We start from the raw sequence: 16,433 nt of genomic DNA on the forward strand, positions 1-16,433 counted from the left end.
ATTTTAAAAAGCCAAGTTTTAATGCTTTTATAATTATTTTGTATATAATGTGTTTGTGTGTATATTAATTATTCCCCTTGTCCTTCTTCCCTATTTCCTGATCTCATCACACTTTTTATAGTCAACTTTATTATATGAATTTTAAGCCTTTATTGTGTTTTTCTTAATTTGCTTTGGAGGCTGTTTTTGTATATTCCTTTTTTTATTACATATTGACTTATTATAAAGTTATTCAACTGAATCAATATTATTTTTGTTGTTATTAGTACTTTTAGTGATTTTATTATTATTGTTATTATCATTATTATTCTATCAACAATAAAAATGATAATCATAATAACAATAATAATAATAATAATAATAATAATAATAATAATAATAATAATAATAATAATAATAATAGAAATAATAATAATAATAATAATAATATTAATAATAATAATAGTAACGATAATAATAATAATAATAAAAATAATAATAATAATAACAATAATAACAATAACAATAATAAAAACAATAATAATAATAATAATAATAATAATAATAATAATAATAATAATAATAATAATAAAAATAATAATAATAATAACAATAATAACAATAACAATAATAATAACAATAATAATAATAATAATAATAATAATAATAATAATAATAATAATAATAATAATAATAATAATAATAATAATAATAATAATAATAATAATAATAATAACAATAATAATAATAATAACAATAATAATAATAATAATAATAATAATAACAATAATAACTATAATAATAATAACAATAATAACAATAATAAATAATAATAATAACAATAATAATAATAATAATAATAATAACAATAATAATAATAATAATAATAATAATAACAATAATAATAATAATAATAATAATAATAATAATAATGATAATAATAATAATAAAGACAGTAATAACAATAATAATAAAAACAATAATAACAATAAGAAAAATAAAAATGATGATGATAACATTAATAATAATAAAAACAATATCAATAATAACAGCAACAATAAAAATAATATTAACAACAAATAATATTAACAACAATAAAAATATTAATAACAAATATAATTACAAAAATAATACCAACAACAACAGAAATAAAAATTTTTACATTAGCTATAAGTAAAGGTAAAGAGAAGCATCAAGATAATACTGAACTTGTACAATTATCTCCCACCATAATTCCAATTGAATGAAATTATGATGGCAGATCATTGCTGACATTAAATGAAAAACTTTCAAAAAAATAGATGTGATAAAGAAGAACAATTTTTTAAAATCATTATTATCATAAAAAACTGCATAAAAAATAATTGAAAACAACCGCAAAAATGTTTAGAAATAATTTAGCATAACTTTCAGTTTATTTTTATATCACTTATAAAACCCACAAAAATTTTACAATTGGCTTGTTTCTATAAAATGTTTGGATGTTCTAACAGAGAAAATATTTTGAAGAGGCCATCTGACTTTAACACACTTTCTTAGTTTGTAAGTTTGGATATCACAACTTCTTTCAACTTCATGACTTTTTCAGAAAAGGTAACAATTTCACAACTAGCTGTTTCTAATCTTTTGAGCTTTGCTTGAGATTTTAACGGGTGTTAGAAGGAAGTGATAAAGTCTTTATAAAATTTTGTCAACTACTTTTTAATTTTACATAGTTTATTGTAACTAAAAAATATTTTATTCAAAAAGTAATTTGACATTTGCTTACCATCTTTTTGCTGTTCTGCATCTGGAAAAAAAAAACAGAAAAACCATAAAAGTTATTAATGAAAACAAAAAATTGCATAAGAAAATATATAATCTAAAAGAATAAAATGAGAGGAGAACTAAATCACTGTTTAAAAGAAAAACTGAATAGATAAAAAACTAAAGGAGTCTTTTACTCAAATGATTATAAATATAACTTTGAATAAAATTTGAATAAAGTTTTTTTTATAACAAATACAAGATTTAAGAAATGAAATCATTTACCAACATTGAACAGAAACTAAATAAAAAGTAACCATGACAGTTATTCATTAAATGTATTAGAAGAATTATCATATACTATATTTTAAAAAAAACATCAGGGGAATCAAAAGACTAAAAAATAATAAAAAAAGACTAAACAAATCGATACAAAATAATAAATAAAAACAGTCTTCTACTGAATTGGAATAAAAAATACAAAGAATGTAAAATCATTTAAAGTTGAATCTCATAAAAACTAAATTTAAATTCAAACAAATAGAAATTTGATGTTTTGCAAATTAAAACATTTATGTAAACAAATAAGCAATTTAAAACTTCACAAAACAAAACCACATTCAGGCAATAACAACAATAGCAACAACAACAACAACAACAATAATAATAATAGTAATAATAATAATAATAGTAATAATAATAATAATAGTAATAATAATAATAACAATAATAATAATAATAATAATAACAACAATAATGATAATGATAATAATAATAATAATAATAATAATAATAATAATAATAATAATAATAATAATAATAATAACAATAATAATAATAACAATAATAATAATAATAATAAAAATCATGATGATGATGATGATGATGATGATGATGATGATGATGATGATGATGATGATGATGATGATGATGATGATGATGATGATGATGATGATAATGATGATGATTATAATGATGATGATGATGATAAACAAAAACAACAAGAAAATAACTAAAAAAGTAGCTATTAAAAATATAAGGTCAGAAAATTAAAACTTAATACCACAGCTATGCTATTAATTTAAGCATCATAGAAATTAAGCATCGACATTTGGTTTTTTGATTTTAAATGAATAAAGTACAAATTTCTATAAATATCAATCTTTTAAGATAAATCAAATTTTAGAAAGTTACTGAAGTTGGACTCTTTATGTGCTTAACACACCCAGGTTTTTGGTGTGACTGGTTTACATTCTTATGTAAAATTGTTTTGGATGAAATTGGTTTTGATTGAATAGCAACTCTGCACAGTCTTTAAACAAAATAACATAAGGTTTGTGAGATATTGCAATTTTTTTCTGAATTAATGCAACTTTGTATGTTTAAATATATAAATTATTTTTAATATAGATTTATTTGAAATAATTTACACATAAATTTTCATTTTAATTGGCATTATTTGATTAAAATTGAAAAATCAACGCTGATATCAACGGTTGTTGTTGTTATTATTAAGCATCATGATGCTTAATAGAATTTTTTTTTTAAAAATCAAAATTTGAAACGAAATGACTAAAGTAAGACAACATTTTGCTTTTCTGAAAAAGATTGAGCTAATTGGATGTCTTAAGTAAAACATGCTTTTAATCGAACACATAAATTAAAAAACCTGGCAACTTAAAGAACGCAAACAAAAGTACACATTTTTAAAATTATAAATAAACCAATAATAAGGTGATTATCTCTAGCCATACATATTCTTGGTAAACTTATTAAAGACTTGGGTTTTTTAGCAAAAGAACAACATAACAACAAGATAATGCCATGTCTTTCAGCAATAATTGACTAAGATTGTTTATAACAAAAGAAAATCAACACAATGAATTTGCTTGCAACAGCCTATACCTTAATGGCATTGAAAATTTGTGGGCTTGGTTGATTCAAAAGCTTGCAAAATGGCAATTATTCAACAAAAATAATTTGATTAAAAATATATATTTAAAGTATTTTACTTTTTCTAACAAGGATTAAAAATGCTTCTTCAAAGACAAGAGTTATTTAATTGTTAAAGATAATTATTGAAAAAATTCAATAATTTAACAAAAACAACTTTTCAAAAAGAAGTTTTCTTGAAATTTTTTTTCAATTTGCAATTATTATTTTGAATTATTATTTTGAATTATTATGAATTATTATTTTGAATTATCTGAAGAGAGACATACAAAAACTACAAGAAACTCACCCAATAAGGTTATATCTTGTAAAACATCATTTCTTCCCATAACTTTCAGAGAATTCTGAATGCATGTTCTGTAATCATTTGGATGCTGTTGGTAAAGTTTCTTTAAGAAAATTTCAATTTTACACTTTCCTCTCGTCAAATCATCATGACCTACTAGATCAACATCCACATCATGATCTATTTGATCATTAACAGCATCTACATCATTAAAACTAGTGTAACGTGCAAATATTTTCCACTCTAATGCCACTTTATCTTTTAAAATATTCACTACTTTTGCATCCATTCCTAAATAAAAATTATTTATCACCTGCTATACTATGAATACTTTAATCATATATATGAGCTTCTTTTCAATAAATTTCAATCAACAAACATATACATTCTAATGTGTTTCATTACCAATTTTAGTACTGGTTACAAAATACAGAGGATTAACTGATATAAGAAACCGTTGATTCACAGCTCTCATCACCATGAACTACTTGAAAACAAAACAAGTGGCAAACAACTTAAGTTTTAAAAACATTATTTAAATGAGAGACTGACTATCAGAACTGAAACTAAAAAGTTGACATCAATACTTTCTCCTGTACCAACCTGTGAAGAAGATGTTTTAACATTTTATTTGACACATGAGGTTTAATGGGTAACAACATTAACAGTTGTTACCCATTAAACCTCATATGTCAAATAAAATGATTTAAATCCTAAAATGTTTAATTTACAACAATATTCAATTCGAAAAATCTGAAAACTTAGCATGTTTAAGTCTTGTCTATGGACCAGGAAAGAAATGATACTGATATTGTTGTTGTAACAGGAGTTTACACTGAAGAGAAAGAGCAATCACCACACTAAGTGAGCTTAAAATGTTGCTTTATCTCTTTTAAAAGCCACCAATAAAAATTGACTTACATTTATATGTGAAGATTCAAATATAACTTAACAATAATATTGGTGTATATTCAAGTTCTGACACTGCCAATACAGGAAATAAACAGTGAGACTCCAGTCTCTATTTACATAAACTTTTCATTTTTGGTACAAAACATGATATTCATATTATATTTATAGTATATTTATATTATGTTTATACTATATTTATATGTTATTCCATTCCGGAAAGTTCTAAGACATTTAATGATGTTATGGATTCAATAGTTTTAATAGCTTTTACCAATGAAAACCAAAGAATTTTAAATATGTGTTTGCAGTTATTTATGACGATTTTTGAAGGTTATTTTAGGAAAAGCATATGGTATAAATAGAGGAGAAAACTACATTATATTATATTTATATTATATTTTATTTATAGATAACAGTGATTTCAATTTATAACAGTTGTTATATTTTTTGATGAGATTGATACTATATTAATTAGTAACAGTTGCATTTAATTGGTGACAGTCATCTCTTACTTACGGATAAAAATTATTTTACTTATTGAAAGTTATATATATTCAAAAGTAAATTTGAATAGTTTTCAAAAAAAAAAGAACAAAAAAAAGAAGAAAAGCAATAAGTTTATTTTTTTAAAACTCCCATTTTCCTTTTTTTTCTTTTTTCTTTTATATTTAATAAAATTTGAAGATTGAATCAAGAAAGAAGATAATTACTAACACCATTCAAATTGGCAACAAACAATACTTCATGCAACATAACATAACAGCAATGCACTCTTGTTTTATAGCAAAAACTGTTGATTATCATCAGATTAATTTTTTTTTAAAAACTGTTGATTATCATCAGACTAATTTTTTAGCTTAACAAAGAAATGGGCTTAATTGATATTTGGGTTAAATTGACACATGAGATTAAAACTTTTGTAGACAATATCTTAAAAAACAAACCTGCCAATTTTATTTTTTTTAAAAAAAGAGTGTAAAACTAATCTCTAGTGTATTTTGATAAGAATATTCAAATATTTCTTTTTGAAGTTATTCGAATATTTTTCAAATAATTTTCAAACAACTAAACTTTTTCACTTAAACTTTTTTATGCTCACTAGTAAGCAATAAGCAACAATTTGAAAGCAAAAAAAAAAAAAAACAGGCATTTCAATTTAAGAAAAAAACTATAAATGCTATACGAAGCATTACAGATTTATTTCAGAATCTTAGAATTTTAAATGTCTCAACTTATATCAAATGAACGATAATGTTATAGATGAACAAGAGGTGGTGATGTCACTTGCAAATTGTTCAATCTTAAATGAAAAATTCGTTTGGTAAACACTTTTTCTTTTAAATGTTCAAAGTTTGAAAACGCTGTATGCAATGATTAATAATCAGAAAAAATAAACCTAACAAAAAAAAAAGAAAAGTCAAACTGATTTAAATCGAATTCAAAAACTGATTTAAATCTTCCTGTCAGCAAAGAGCAATATTTGTTAAACTTAAATGCCTACCTATTTGACAGGTTGTTTTTCTCAAGCAAAGGAGTGTAAAGAGTTTGAAGTCTAGAACTGCGCTGCCCTAATCATCTATTTATGCTTTGACAACTCCCGGTGTCACGTTAAATAAGTAGCTCGTTAAATAAGTAGAAAAACAGTCCTGCGCATGCGCAAACATGTTGTAACTCCCAAAATAAGGATCCTAAACCCCAGCATTAAAAAAGTAGCTGAGATTTTAAACGTGGAAAATCGTGGCCTATGACTATTCTGTTACTGATGTTAAGCAATATCTTTGGGATGGGAAAGTTAAGGAAGTTTTAAGTTTGAAACAGCGTAAATCATTTCTAAAATATGCAAAAAATGTTCAATTTTTTGGTATGTATTGACTTTTAGAAGAATATCGGCTTTTAACTTTGAGTTTACTTGGAGATAAGTTATTGCAGATGTAATATATAAATAAATATTCTATAAAAATGCTATGACTTATATATTTTTTCAAAAATCTATTTCTAATTTGAAAATCAGCCGTAGTATGTACTGTTTGATTTAAAATGTGGCACGTTTGACTTTTATCCATTTAATCCTTTTCTTTTAGATGGAATTTTGTACTATGTAAACGCTTGTCATAAGCTACAAGTTCTTTCAAAAGATGAAGAAAAGAAACTTGCTTTTAGAGATGTGCATAACTCTAATCATGGTGCACATGTTGGTCTTAATAACACCAGGTTTAAACTAAAAAGTCTTTTTACTGGCTAGGTAAGAGTATTTGAGTTTGTTTTTCACTAAATATTCTCTTAAAATAATCACTTTTTTTTACATTAAAAAAGACTATTGACATGGTTATTTTTAGTTTTAATGTAAAGATAATACAATTTCTAGAGTTATATTCTTATACTTTTTATAATGTTATGTAGTTGTGGTTAGTGATATTACCAAATGGGTAAAAGAATGTGACAAATGTCAGAGGATGGAGAAAATTAAAACTTGTGCTCCAGAACTAAAGTCTATCAAGGTTAATGAATTATGGGAAATTTTAGGTATTGACCTTATTAGTCCCCTTCCACTTACAACACAAGGTAACAAATATATTTTAACTGTTACTGACCTTTGGAGTGAGTATGTTGAAGCTTTTTGAATACCAGAAAAGTCTGCTTCTTTTGTTTCTAAATCTCTTACTACTTTGTTTTATCGATTTGGTCCTCAAAAAAAGATTATTTCAGACCAAGGTGGAGAGTTTGTAAATGACTTAAGTGAATATTTATTTTCTACCTTTAATATTAAGCATTTAATAACCTCTGCTTATCATCCACAAACAAATGGACAAGATGAAAGAACGAATCAGACTATTAAGTGAGCTCTATCAAAAGTAATTAATGAAACCCAGAATAATTGGGATACTTTATTAGAACCAGTCTTATTTGATCTCCGTACATGTGTACAATCTTCTACTAAGTACACATCAATTTTTTTTAATGTTTGGCAGAGAAGCATGCCTTTTTTCAACTCTTGCTCTTAATGATAGTAATCCTAATTTTATTGGTGATAATATTTCCATTTTGAAAGGTAATGCAACTGAAGACCAAATTCAAGAAAGAATGGATTCTTGTATTTCAGTTCATGCTATAGTAGATAACAATATTTGTATTGCAAAAAAAAAAATGCAAAAGTACTATGATAAAAAACAATTAAAAAGTTTCAAATCATTTAATTTTAAAGTAGGTGACAAGTTTTTAGTAAGGAATTACAAAAAGATTGGTCGTAAAGGTAGCCGTATAGAGCATGATTGGCTTTGGCCTACTACAATTAATGATTTTAAACCGACTGGTGCTGTTGTATCCATTAATGGTAAAGTTTGGAAGTCAGCTGTAGCTTTTCCCAATATGAAGTTGTACTTAGAAGAAAATCAAGGTTTGATCTCTACAGATATCTTAAAAGAGCATAGAAATCTTGTAGAGACATATAGGAATGTTTTGTCAGTGTTATTTAGTATAAACTTTAACATTCAGGTTCAGTTGATAATATCAATGTCTTTTAGATTTTTACATTTACAGGGGTTGGTCAAAATACTACAAACACCAGCTTTAAAAGAATAAAATCTTCAAAATGAAGAATTTTTTGTTGCTTTTTAGTTAATTATTCATGTACTTTATCATGTTGCTCTAAAAAATTTTAGTTTTTTTTCAAATATCATAATTAAGAAATGAATAAAAAAAAAAAACTTTATTGACGGACTTTTAGTCAAATTTCAAAAGAGGACACTTGTTGGTGCACGTATGGCAGGCGCTAGTGTTACAGACATAATAGAGTTGTTTGGAGTTTTAAGAAGCACTGTATCGAGAGTCTGCATTTGCATTTGAACAGGAAGGAAAAAACATCTAAGCAATTTAGTTTTTAGAGTTTTGATTGAGTACTTCTCAATTTTCTGTACTTGATGTATAAATAAGACAGAAAAAGAGCGTCATCCTAATCCTCGTTTAGATAAACATGAAATGCTTCCCTGGTCTCACAACCGAAATATAAAGAGTATCTTTATACCTTTAGTAACACATTTATTGCTTTTAAGTTTTAGAATAAATTTAACAAGAGTTTAATCAAGTAGTTCGTTAAGTTTATTTAAACAAGTAAAAGATGTAAGCGATTTACTTTTTAAGGGTGGAAGAAAAGTAGATGTTGAATTCAACTATAGTAATCGTTTATTCTGGGAGATAAAAAATTGCAATCGACTTGAGTAGTTTTAAAAAGCGTTTTACACGAATGACCGCTTTGAATTTAAAATGCGCCTAATTTATCGAGTTTTCATTCTCTAAAACATTTAATTTATAAATAACATAAAAAAGAAAAAGAATAATACTCTTTATTTGTAATAAAAGATGCTTTTATAAAATTTTTCTAAAAATTGTGAAAAGTAGTTTAATTTTAACAGTCCATGCTGTAATAATACACAAACTGAAAGTGGTTCTCAAATGTCCATGCCGTTACGGTTTAATGTATCTCTTCATATTTTATTAACACAGTGAAAACAATTTTTAATTCAATAGTTAAAAAGATGGAGATTTTGAGACCATTAAAAAAAAACACTGGACTAACAGCAATCGTAATTTAAAAAAATACGGGACTGTTAAAGGGTAAAAAAAAAAAGAAAGAGTTTTTAGAAAGGAAAAAGAAAACAACTACAGGTGATAAAACCTTTTGGCCTTCAGAGTACAAGCTGTTATGAATTTGCTAGTGTAGCTGAATTATCGTAATTGTAGCAAAATTATTTTACAACATTAATCCAAATCATTCCGTAGAACTTGAAATCAGCAAAACACTTTTTTCAGAAATTTTATGAATTTCGCGCCTTTGCATTTTAACTCAAAACAAAATCTACATCTTCACCCTTTCCCTGTAGATTAAAACGGCCCTAAATAACAGAAGTATAAACTTTTCCGTCATTTTTGTCGAAGTTGAGATGAGCAGTTTTTGAATTTTTAACACTAAACTCTTATTTCAACTTAAAAAATTTAAATAAGTTTTTGATTTTAAAAATTAAAAATTCTTTTTGATAATAAAATATCGTAAATATAGATCATAGATCATAGATTTTGCTGGATGGAGGTATAGGTATATAGGTATAGGTAAACATATCACCTTTGAAAATAATTAATTAGATGGAATATGTTAAATATGATATAAAAAAATGAAATACAAAATTGATGAAACAATGGATAAAGTATTTCCAAATACCGAAAGTATCCCCGCCGCCAGCCTTAACGTTATGACTTTGAGAGAAACGCAAAAAAATTGTTTATTGAAAAATAAGTATTAGTAAGTTGTTTGGAAAAACTTCAAAACCTTTTCGTAATCTCAACCTAAGTCCACCATTTAATCGTCGTTTTCAAACTTATTTCACTTTCGAAAGTCATTTTTTTGCAGAAGAACTTAAAATTTTAATAGCGTACCAAGGCCTATGATAGAGCGGAAATGCCGTAGGTTTTAGATGTAGATTAGATGGTCATTTCCTGATTTTTAACAGAATGAGTAGCGTCTTCTGTCCAATTACCGCGCCTGATAACTGTTTTTCCCTTGTAGACATTCGGCATGTAACTGTTTTTCTCTTGTAGACCGCATATGACCATCTCTCCTATTTGCGCATGGTCCTATTGGTCATATCGGAAGAAATTGAATGGTTACAATACTTTAAAATTTGAGGTTAGAATGCAATAAATCAATCATAATAAACAGGACAAAATAAAAAAACTACAACTTTGAATCGATATTATTTCACCGCGAGGTAAAATGTGAATCCATTGAAAAATTTTTATACTTTTGAAAACAAATAAAGAGGTTTTAACTTACATTTTGATTTAATATTACTACAACCTTGCACGTGCACTAGTGGTCTCCGCTGACAGAAGCAAACTAAGCGTAAACTAGCGCTATCTAGCTTTTACTTTCAAAAATAATTGAACTGGCCATCTCTCCCGTACGGCCATCTCACCCGGACTTACCCTATATTTATTGTTCTTCGCAGGATGTAAAAATAATATGAAAAATTAATTAAACTTTTAAGCAGACGAAAATTTATGTCATATTTGTAAATATATTTAAGATGAAAATATATATGTAATGATATTGAATAAATGAATAAATGATGATAATTTGCTTAAAGTTTTTTTGTATTTTGTTTTTGGTTTTTTACTTATTTAACTTTAAAAAATAAACTTATTTAACTTATAAAACGTCAAGCTATATCCCGATCCTGCGTAAAATGTTTCGATCTCCACGAAATAAACTTTCTTTTTGTTTTGCGATCTCATTAGCTATGCATGCACATTAGGTAGTCCTAAAATATGCATGCACATTAGGGTAGTCCTAAAATATGCATGCACATTAGGTAGTCCTAAAATATGTATGCACATTAGGGTAGTCCTAAAATATGCATGCACATTAGGGGAGTCCTAAAATATGAAGGTATCAAAATGTTTCTCTTCAACCTACAAATTGTGTGATGTAAAGATGTTCTGATAAAAACTTCAACAAGTTATAATAACATTTAGGACTTGCTCTGCGCTATCAAAGTTTTCGCGATTTCACCATTAGCAAGTCGGCAATTTTTCAAGAAGTCAACAAGAGTGAAGAGCAAACATTTGCAAACAAACCATTTGTTTTGAAAATGCACAATTATTAATTGTAATTCGCAAATTATATGATACTTGGCAGTACAACAAAATGTAGTAAACACCTGCATTAAATGCATTAAACAAGATGCTTTCCATTACAAAAAAAAAAAGATAATGACTTGTCAACGCTGACCTTTAACCTCATCTTCTCACCAACGTGGTAATGGAATAACACTTTCAAGACTTCGAGATGGAAGGTTTGATGTTTTAAAATGCTCTTTGGTGTCTGCAACCAATCAGACTGATGTCTTGGCACAAGTACCTATGCAGGTCATTATTAGTTTGAAACAGATACAGCACATAAAGACTACTTTTTATTGAAAATTTTGCCAATAATACAACAGCACCTAAGATAATAACTACAACAATCGTTATTCATTACATTACCGGGTACATCTATTAAAATGATAACATTTCTATAAGTACACCAAATTCACCAAAATATAATATTATTATAAAGTTCTTTTAATTGAAAAATGAGACAGACATACGCTGTAAAATAGTATTGTAATGCAATGTAATATAAAGTTACCTGTAAAGTGTTAGCACGTCAGTTGCTTCAAATTCTCAAAGCTTGCAGACTGCAGACATGAAAAGTTTTAATACTTTAGAAACAACCAAACTATCATTTAAATTGCAAACTATGCAGTTAACATCTTTAAAATGGCTGACAACAGTTAAAGAATGTTAACAAGAAAATGATCTAATAAGTTGATTTAAGCTAAATAATTAAGAAAATATTAATAATAAAAAAATGTAAAAAATTTCAACAAATATATAAAATATTTTTGTAAAACACGAATATTTACAGATTTTTAACTGGATTAAGTTCTAAGTATTATTCTATCTTCAAAATATTTTTAATGTGGGATCTCTACAATGGATCTCTGCCATATCACCAAATGTGGGTTGGAGGAAGAAAAGTAAATAACTTTAAAACTTTCCATTTATGTATGGGACCACCCCAATGCACATCACCGCTACATAAATTGCGCTATTTTTTCGATCTAATCTTTCAATCTCGCCAGTTTGTTTACCACGTCTTCTGCAGGGTCGCAAAGCTTTCGAAGCTAGAAGGAAAATAACAATAAACGTTGTCGATAAACATAAAAGAAAAGTCACAAGAAAATGGTTCAAACAGTTTTCAAAGTCAACTTGTGCCATAGTAATTCGGCACAGTGAGCAGCGAAAAAGCTGTTCCTGAGAATTTCTTCATTAGACGTTTTTCAAAATTTATAACCTTTGATCATCTAACGATCTCTGATCGAGTTTATGATAGAACAAATAAAAACGTTTATCACTTTAGCAAGAGTAGATCTAGGAAGAGGTTAGTTATGGGTTGGGGTAGGGTTAAACTAGCTATATTTACCCTATCTTTTTACAAGTCACCCTCATTCAACATTATTATCGATAAACTAGAAACCTGAGTATGTCCCATGCCTCTTTGAAAACTACCTAAACAAAACAATATTCTTGGGTATCCCTAACTAATAAAAAAGGTGATTTTAACATTTTTGGAACGAGGAAATGTTTTCTAATGATAAACCAAAAATAAAATTTCTAAGGATGTTTTGCAAGGTCTTAGTACACGCTCCTAAGCACCATCAACATATGTAATCAGGCCTGGATTAACCATTAGGCAAACAAGGCATTTGCCTTGGGTACCAAGCGTTTGGGGGCACCACAAGTCCTCAAGAAATATTTTTTTTTAACAAATTTATGTCCAGAAACAACGGAAAATAGAACAAGTGCGATGAAAATGAAGAAATGCATTATAATAAAAATTCACATTCAAGTTTGGTAAAATCTTGAATGCTTAAAAATTAAGCAATGAATGAGCAGGTTTTTTTCTATTTAGCTTTTTTTTAAACTAATTATTTTTTTCGCCCTATAATGACTTTTTTTTTTTTGCGCTTTAACGACTTCACTTGAGGATATTTTTTTATTAACAACGTGAAACTATTATTAAAGCTGTTTTATCATTTGTTTTATCATTTTTATTGATTCTGATATTAAGGAATTATTTATAGGAGCTTACACCTTAAGTTTGTTGTTTTTTAGCCTTATTTTGCATAATTTTTTAATTTTTATGTAAATTACACTTTCGTTTTATATCATTTAGTCATTTTTATTTACATCTTTTCGCATACTATTTTCAATTTCAGATCCCAAAATGAAACGTCTTCAGTTAAGTGGTGCACAAAAGAGAAAACAAGCTAAAGAAAAAGAGCGCACTATTTCTGTTGTGAAAGCTACGAACAGAAAATTAACAAGTTATTTAGTTTTAGATCAGCAACAGGCAAAAAAGGATTATAGGCTGTTCTGCATATCTAGACACTGCAATAGAGCTTGATAATGAAATTTGTTGTATGCGTAACCTTCTTCAATCTGCTGAAGATGATGATAAAGATGCAGATGATAAAGATGAAAATGATAAAAATAATCAAGCAATAGATCCAGGACTGTGGATTGACTTTTCCGCTTATGATATGGCTTACTGGGTTGACTGTGGGCCTACTAACTGTCAGCATCATTTTGGTCCCTTTGATAAATCTTGCCGCATTTATGCTGGAGGAAAAATAGCAAGATATCGTTCCCAAAAACATTTCTATGGCACAAAAGCGAATGGTGACCAGTACAGAAGAGAGTGGTTATTGTATTCACCATCCACGGGATCTGTGTACTGCTTTGTATGTAAACTTTTTGCATCTACAGATTCCACAAATTTTGCTGATAAAAATGGGTTCAGTGACTAGAAAAATGACATTTATGTTGATAATCACGAACAAAGCGCTACTCATAAAAACTGCATGTTAGTATACCTAACTCCTCGACAAGGCTCCGGTGTACTACAAAAGCTAGAAGAGCAAATAACTGAAGAGTATAGTTACTGGGAACATGTTTTGAGCCGAGAAATAGCGGTTATTTGCACTATAGCCGAGCGTGGTCTGGCTTTTAGAGGAACAAATGAAAATTTTGGATCTTTACAAAATGGAAATTATTTAGGGCTGCTAGAGTTGGTCAGTCAGTTTGATCCATTTTTAGCATCACACATTGTGAAATATGGAAATTCTGGAAAGGGAAATCCTTCTTATTTATCCAAAACTATATGTGAAGAACTGATTGAAATTATGTCCGAAAAAGTCCGTGAAGATATTGTGAGATGAAGTAAAGGCTTCCATTTATGTCAGTAGACTCAACACCCGATATTTCACATATAGATCAGTTAAGCGTTGTTCTTCGATATGTAGCAGATGGAGAGCCCATTGAACGCTTTTTGACTTTCTTAGAGTTGCAAAATCACACTGGTGAAGGTATGGCTAAGCAAGTGCTGCAGTACTTACGTGAAGCTTGCAATATTGATTTTTCGAAATGCAGAGGTCAATCCTACGATAATGCAGCTAATATGTCCGGGTGCTACAAGGGCATGCAGAAAAAAATTCTAGAGGAAACTGAGTTTGCTATATACATACCCTGTGCTGCCCACTCACTAAATCTTGTAGGCAGAAGTGCCGTTGACTTCTGTTTAGAGGCAGTAAACTTCTTCCATACAGTGCAGCTGATCTATACTTTTTTCTCAGCTTCAACCAACAGATGGAAGATTCTGAAAGGATGCCTTGTGAATGAAACGCTGGTAAAGTCTCTTTCCAATACCAGATGGGATGCACATGCTGTTGCAACTGAAGTTATCCTAAAGTCTCATCCTCAGATGAGACTTTAGGATAGCTTCAGTTGCAACATCCTCAGAAGCATTAGAATGTATACAAGAAGATCATTCACAGAAAGGAGACACTAGAAGAGAAGCATAAAACATTGCAAAAAAGATGCAAGATGTAGAATTTGCTTTCATGCTTGTTTTTTGGAAAGAGATATTACAGCATTTTCACAGGGTTAGTCAGACTCTCCAAAAAGAGCATGTGAACTTACAAACGTGTGCTGATTTGTATTTTTCACTAGCAGATCACTTGCATAAATCTAGGAATGAATTTGAAAGATTTGTAGAAGCTACAAAAATAATGACACCAGGTGTAGATTATAAGTCAACTTTGACCCGTAATCGTAAACAAAAGACAGTGTTCAATGATGGTGATGCCCCTGAAGTATCTCTGAGTACCAGAGACAAATTTCTTATATCTGCATTCTACGCCATTGTTGACAAACTTGAGACAGAAATGAGTAGACGTAGACAAGTATCCCAGCAAGCACATAACGTTGAAACAACGTTGAAAAAACGTTGTAACAACGTTGATCAACGTCGATCAACGTTATTTCAACGTTTTTTCAACGTTGTGTGCTAGCAGGGATATAATGATGTAGCAGTTCGCTTTTCTTGTTTGGTCGATGGATCATTATCATAAACATCTCAGTGTTGTGAAGAACTAATAAATGCTTATCCTAAAGATCTGAACAATAGTTTATATACTGAACTACAACAGTTTCAATCATATATTCGACACAAGTTTCCAGCTGCATCAAAATCGAAAAAAAAAACACGTTCAATCATGGAGAATTATACCAAGTAATAGTTAGAGACAATATTGAGTGTACCTTTCCAAATATTGAAATCGCCCTCCGCATACTTTTAACATTAATGGTTACTAACTGTTTAACTGAGCGTTCTTTTTCTTAGTTGAAACGTACAAAAAATCCGAATAAATCAACAATGAAACAAGAAAGGCTCGATTCCTTATCTCTGCTTATGATTGAGGCAGATAAGTTGCGCAAAATTAACTTTGAAGATATACTCAAAGACTTTTGTAGATGTAAATCTAGAAAAGAAAACTTTAAAATGTAAATGACTATATCTTTTTGATTTTTTCGTCTAATGAAAAATACAGTTTGTCTATTATTATTTCAAAGTTTGTTAACAATTAATTTAACACAGAAATACTTTATTGTAGGTTTTATA

The 16,433-nt window shown here is 27.9% G+C and overlaps 4 protein-coding genes and 1 long non-coding RNA gene across 8 annotated transcripts in view; 4 read left to right on the plus strand and 1 right to left on the minus strand.

Moving 5' to 3' along the window:
* Positions 1-6,512, minus strand: part of LOC145192917 (NACHT, LRR and PYD domains-containing protein 14-like) — a 29,209-nt gene extending 22,697 nt beyond the window's left edge. For 2 of the 4 annotated variants that reach the window (XM_090076647.1, XM_090076648.1), the window contains exons 1-3: positions 6,378-6,512; positions 3,968-4,255; positions 1,748-1,768 (exon numbers count right to left, since the gene is read on the minus strand). In XM_090076647.1, the coding sequence (XP_089932773.1) occupies positions 1,748-1,768; positions 3,968-4,253 (307 nt within the window). In that variant the 5' untranslated portion in view covers positions 4,254-4,255; positions 6,378-6,512. Of the gene's footprint in view, positions 1-1,747; positions 1,769-3,967; positions 4,256-4,369; positions 4,493-6,377 lie in introns of those variants that run through there. The other 2 variants (XM_090076649.1, XM_090076650.1) reach the window with 2 other exon arrangements.
* Positions 6,513-6,614: 102 nt separating this feature from the next.
* On the plus strand, positions 6,615-7,576 carry LOC149894886 (uncharacterized). Its single transcript, XR_016449408.1, has 3 exons — positions 6,615-6,737; positions 6,958-7,118; positions 7,277-7,576. It is a non-coding gene; the product is annotated as an uncharacterized LOC149894886 (long non-coding RNA).
* A 258-nt stretch (positions 7,577-7,834) lies between these two features.
* On the plus strand, positions 7,835-13,877 carry LOC149894887 (uncharacterized). Its single transcript, XM_090080021.1, has 2 exons — positions 7,835-8,368; positions 13,647-13,877. Exons 1-2 carry the CDS (start codon positions 7,835-7,837, stop codon positions 13,875-13,877), a joined length of 765 nt encoding a protein of 254 aa, XP_089936147.1.
* Positions 13,445-16,015, plus strand: LOC149894888 (zinc finger MYM-type protein 5-like). The gene is made up of 3 exons (XM_090069167.1): positions 13,445-13,569; positions 13,690-15,714; positions 15,826-16,015. The coding sequence occupies exon 2, from the start codon at positions 13,894-13,896 to the stop codon at positions 14,278-14,280; it is 387 nt and encodes a 128-aa protein (XP_089925293.1). The 5' UTR covers positions 13,445-13,569; positions 13,690-13,893; the 3' UTR covers positions 14,281-15,714; positions 15,826-16,015.
* Positions 14,335-14,691, plus strand: LOC149894889 (uncharacterized). The gene has a single exon (XM_090080034.1). The coding sequence runs from the start codon at positions 14,335-14,337 to the stop codon at positions 14,689-14,691; it is 357 nt and encodes a 118-aa protein (XP_089936160.1).
* Positions 16,016-16,433: the final 418 nt, after the last annotated feature.

This window comes from Hydra viridissima, unplaced genomic scaffold, assembly GCF_058129835.1.
Source record: "Hydra viridissima isolate aposymbiotic clone 2 unplaced genomic scaffold, HvirCarnegie_v1 scaffold_1, whole genome shotgun sequence".
In the NCBI taxonomy this organism is placed as follows: Eukaryota; Metazoa; Cnidaria; class Hydrozoa; order Anthoathecata; family Hydridae; genus Hydra; species Hydra viridissima.

What these genes read in the sequence shown, in the direction of transcription:
- LOC149894887 (XM_090080021.1), top strand. Translation starts at nt 7,835, where the DNA reads ATGTTTGGCAGAGAAGCATGCCTTTTTTCAACTCTTGCTCTTAATGAT. An exon ending in GTATAAACTTTAACATTCAG is followed by an intron (nt 8,369 to 13,646) that starts GTTCAGTTGATA and finishes TATATCATTTAG; the next exon opens with TCATTTTTATTTACATCTTT.
- LOC149894888 (XM_090069167.1), top strand. Translation starts at nt 13,894, where the DNA reads ATGCGTAACCTTCTTCAATCTGCTGAAGATGATGATAAAGATGCAGAT.
- LOC149894889 (XM_090080034.1), top strand. Translation starts at nt 14,335, where the DNA reads ATGTTAGTATACCTAACTCCTCGACAAGGCTCCGGTGTACTACAAAAG.